Here is a 4,637-nt window from a genome sequence, read left to right as displayed (position 1 = left end):
TAAGATAAACCCAGTAAGGGATGTGACCTTTTATTATTTACCATGTACAATGTACTAGGTCATTAAGAAAATATGACCCAAATATAATTTATTTACATGATGATTAACATGCATGGCCATTAAATAAAATAAAATCAAATGTATGGATTAATGTGAGAAGAATAGTCTCTGATGCCAGCACCTTCCCATCCCATCCATTCCTCCCATAAGTCCCAATTGGAATCATGCATGCCCCTCATGGACTCTTCACCATACCCATCATCATTACATACATTATAGGAGTATGTATCATCTGAACTTGATTCCCTTAAACTGCTCATCACACTCTGCAAAAACCATACAACCAATTAAATAAATTAATAATATTACTAATAATAATAAACAATCACTGAGAATTTTTGAGACATGAAACCCAATCAAAGGGAGAAATGCTCATATACAATGGGTTAGATGATAATTTACTATCCATCCAACAAATAACTTTCGACATGTGATGCGGGTGCAACATCCACTCTGTCCAATAGGTTGGCCCTATTATGAGGATCACCTTGTGCAAAAATCAGCCCTGTCCGCCCATCAGATTGGCCACGTAATATAAAATAATGTAGATTGACATATATAAGTCAAAATACAAGTATGGTCCATGTAAAATGAGTGGATGAGCCTGATCTTTGCCAAATGTAATCCTTGTGGCGGGTCTAAGTCGTGTTGAAAGTAATCTGCTAGGCGGATGGAAATATAGTGTCTAACCATACATGGCTATCATGTAAATAATTTATAAATGGTCTAAATGAATTTATTTAGAGCGGGTTTCTATAAAAAAAAGTTTTTAATGAGAGGATTTGCAAAATACATCTAAACACATTAAATTTTGGATTGAAGCAGAGTTTAGGCTTAGAATGAGCCTTTGAGGGTGCATCCAAACGGGCTGCTATGCATAGCTCAAAGTGGCAGACTGAATGAAAAATACCTGATTTCAACACCGAGGTCTTGGCATCGATTCCCTAGTGGGGGTGGCTAACACTGAAGTGTGATATGAGGGTGGGTGTACTAACAAGCTAACCGAAAAAAATGAAAAAAAAAAAGTAGAAAAAGTATACAATTTCTATGTATTACCATTAGAGAATTTGGGGTTATGATTTTCTAAAAATATGAGATTTTATTTGATCCACCATCTAAAATTGCACGTACTTTTATAGCAAAATTAACCATTTTTGGGGTCTGCAATCCCTTCTTAAATGTCCATCCATCCATATATCTTGCACATTTGTTTCCTAACAAGAAATCCCAGGTGGACCCCACCATGTAGAGTCCATATCTAAAAGTAATATTAATAAAATGGACCCGAAAATAATGGTCCACATTCTATTATCTCCTCGGATTCAGATGGTTTGGACAATTGATAACCGTGATCTTTTGAGGTACAAATCTTCAATGGTAGGGCCCACGTTATCAACGGACTGGATCAATTCTTTAATGTGCCATGAAATGAAATTGGGTTGAGGTATTTGATCACTTACATCATAAGCTTCATTAATCTGATGAAACTGGACCCGACAATTGCTTCCCTTGCATACATCCGGATGATACTGAAAGATGAGAAAAACAAACCCAAACAACCAAAATCAATCAAAGGCCCACTCCATATATCATCATGACCATTAAAAAGAAAAATCTCATTATAATTCCAAAATATCACACAACAAACACATCAAATATATATATATATATATATATAAAGGCCAACACATCAAAATATAGATTTAAAAATAAATAAATATATTAAAAACAAAAAGGCCCACCAAAGATCTCATTTTATATATATTAAAAGCACATCAAAAGATGAAATTCTTTTAATAAAAAACCCATCAAAAGATTGAAAAAACCATTCAAGCCCAAAAAAAATAAAAATCTCATTAAAAAATCCCCAAACAAATCAAATGTACAAAATCGAATTAGAAAAGAAAAGAAAAATGAAAGGCTTACCTGCAAAGCAAGCTTTCTGAATGCCTTCTTCACCTCCTTCTCAGATGCACCTGGTTGTATTCTAAGTGTCCTGTATTGATCTCTCAAACTAGCGGAAGAACAACACACCCTCTTACAATTCCTCCTTTTCCCCTTCAAAAAATCAGTTTTCATCCAAGACCCACTTGCAATATCCATTGAAATCGCCATCTCCAATCCAAACACTCCAATACCCAATTCCCCAAATCACAATCTCAATGAGATTTACACCAAAACCAATGCAATGAGCTCTTTCAGCAGGTCAAAAGACACGACGATGCCTCTTTGTATTTTCTATTTCTGATTCGTTTTTGGGTGGAGCGTCTGCGCGTATATATAGTTTAAGGGTGTATATACTTTAGTTTATAAAGAGATTCGCGCGACTGGATATTGAAGAGGTGAATCGCACCGTACATGCTACATTGGAAACAAATGGAAGATCTGAGCATGTAGAAATTGGGAACTGATGTGAATATGATCTCATATCTCGAGATGCTTTCTGATCCGCTGTTAATTTTTCTTTATGACCGCCGTTTACCTCATGTATATGTAGTTCTTTTGATGAATGGACTAGATTTTCTTTTAGTAGAATATAATGAGAAACGTCCGAGCCACCTAAAGAATGGCTCGGATCTAGCATGAGATTCCATCTAGGTAGGTTTAATGCTATTCACATTTTCAATTTCTCCACGCGCGAATCTCCGCAGCATTTCGAGCGACCGTTTTCGAAGGTGGAAAGAAGGGTCGGAGACGGACTGTTCGACATTATCTATTCCGGATAAGAACTACGGTGATTGTTCATCGTCATTTCTTAAGTTGTGGTGTCTAATCGGTGGGTATCTTGTCTTATATTTAGTTCAATCGAGACCGTCCAAATATTAACGAGAATAATCGATGGATTAAATATTAAATTAAATTGATACAATTTCAAATAATTGGATAATATTAAAAGAACTAATAAAATTGAACGGTTATAAGTCCAAATGAGATGGTTTAATACTTTGATCGGTGTTATTGTTTGAGAATACATAACAGGACACGCACAGGACGGCATGGATTTCCATAGATGTTAGACACATATCAGATCGATGAGACACCACAACCTAAGAAACGATGGTTAACTATCATTCTAACACTAATAGATGTTTTTGGACTTGGATGACGTGGACCTGTTTGATGCGTGGCTTATCCGGTCCTGTTATCGTTTTGGGACTCCTTCTTAGATCCAAAAACTGACAAACACGCGGCATGAAATGACGCGTTTGTGGCTTGGCAATTGCCACGTGTATGGTTGCCGTGATTCATAGGAACTGAAATTTAGGCGGCTTATCCGTTTTTTCCCATCCGCAGTGGATAATGTAAAATGCTAGTTGGATAAAGGAACGGAATCCTCTGCGACCACAACACCTGTTTTTTGCAGCCCGGAAAGCACGCAAGATCTGTAGGGCCCACCATGTTTTAAATGTAAAATCCAATCCGTCCATCAGATTGTATACTGAATTCTAGAAAATTATTAAAAATATCATTTAAATCCAATACTCATGTGGGCCACACCACAGACAAAAGTGGATGGGATGCCAACCATATGCTTGTGTTTGGAGCCATTATGATGTATATATTTCATCAAAACCATTAATCATGTGTAACTAACAATGATGATGTAAAAATCTAAAATAAACTCTGATAAAAAACTAAGGTCGGCCACACTGCATGAACTTAGAGGTTTTAGGAGCAATTTTACGCGGTTCCGATTTTGGTGGCCCATGGTAGTTCTATATCGGATGATGTTTTTATTTTACAGTTAAAATAATGTCTTTCACATGATGGACGGATTGGATTTACATATAACACATGGTAGACCCCGCAGAGACTAAGTATTCTACGGTGTAAAACAGGTGCCATTATTACGCCCTGTTAAAAGAGAAATAATCAGATACAGCCATTATTGAACCGCCCACCTTTCACATGAATGGATGATCCTGTCCGTCCAAACGGTATCCCACACTATAATAATTACCTGTTACGAAAATCAGGCCAATCTAACGGTCTAATATCCAATAACAATACAATATTCCATATTTTCGGCTGTCCATTGATCTAGACACCATGTCCTTATTTAGGTATGGACCGGCCTGATTTTTAATCAGGTGAAAATAAAAGCATGGCCCACCATTATTTACAGGTGGGATATTCTATATATCTGACAAGTTGGCAACAAAAGAATGGGTGTACCATAACACAGCCACTGTATCTGAAATGCATCTGATTATTTCCTACCCAGAAATGCTTTCTTTTATCCGATTATCCGATCTAGTGAAGTTTGCTATTTGAGGCGGATTAGGTGCGGCTCTTACCGTGGATCCATTCTATATCCACGCAGTCAATCCGTTTTTCTAGATTATTTAGGATATGATCCAAAAGAATATCCAAATCTATGGTGAAATAGGAAGCGTATTGCGTACTGAGTAACTCACTACGCTTATCGTACTGAGTAAACTCTGTATGGTCCACCATGATTTATATATTTTATCTGCTCCGTCCATCTATTTTAAAAGATAATTTTAGGGCTTCAACCAAAAAATGAAACATATACAATGTTCAAATGGACCACACCATACGAAACAGTTGAATTG

The 4,637-nt window shown here is 36.6% G+C and overlaps 1 protein-coding gene across 2 annotated transcripts; it reads right to left on the bottom strand.

The window, feature by feature from the left end:
• On the bottom strand, nucleotides 1–2,328 carry LOC131256940 (chaperone protein dnaJ 8, chloroplastic-like). Of its 2 annotated transcripts, XM_058258055.1 has the most exons (3): nucleotides 1,987–2,327; nucleotides 1,521–1,589; nucleotides 1–326 (listed from the first exon to the last, which is right to left on the bottom strand). In XM_058258055.1, exons 1-3 carry the CDS (start codon nucleotides 2,173–2,175, stop codon nucleotides 135–137), a joined length of 450 nt encoding a protein of 149 aa, XP_058114038.1. In that variant the 5' UTR covers nucleotides 2,176–2,327; the 3' UTR covers nucleotides 1–134. The 2 variants fall into 2 exon arrangements, with proteins under 2 accessions (XP_058114038.1, XP_058114039.1); XM_058258056.1 differs by lacking the exon at nucleotides 1,521–1,589 and having other exon boundaries at nucleotides 1,987–2,328.
• Nucleotides 2,329–4,637: the final 2,309 nt, after the last annotated feature.

Source organism: Magnolia sinica, chromosome 9, assembly GCF_029962835.1.
Source record: "Magnolia sinica isolate HGM2019 chromosome 9, MsV1, whole genome shotgun sequence".
In the NCBI taxonomy this organism is placed as follows: Eukaryota; Viridiplantae; Streptophyta; class Magnoliopsida; order Magnoliales; family Magnoliaceae; genus Magnolia; species Magnolia sinica.
Note: the sequence above shows the minus strand (reverse complement) of the source record. Positions and strands in the feature narration are given on the sequence as shown.

Coding starts and splice junctions, on each gene's coding strand:
- LOC131256940 (XM_058258055.1), bottom strand. CDS start 2,175: ATGGCGATTTCAATGGATATTGCAAGTGGGTCTTGGATGAAAACTGAT. Junction 1,590..1,986: donor TCAGAAAGCTTGCTTTGCAG/GTAAGCCTTTCA, acceptor CTCATCTTTCAG/TATCATCCGGATGTATGCAA. Junction 327..1,520: donor AGATTAATGAAGCTTATGAT/GTAAGTGATCAA, acceptor TGGTTTTTGCAG/AGTGTGATGAGCAGTTTAAG.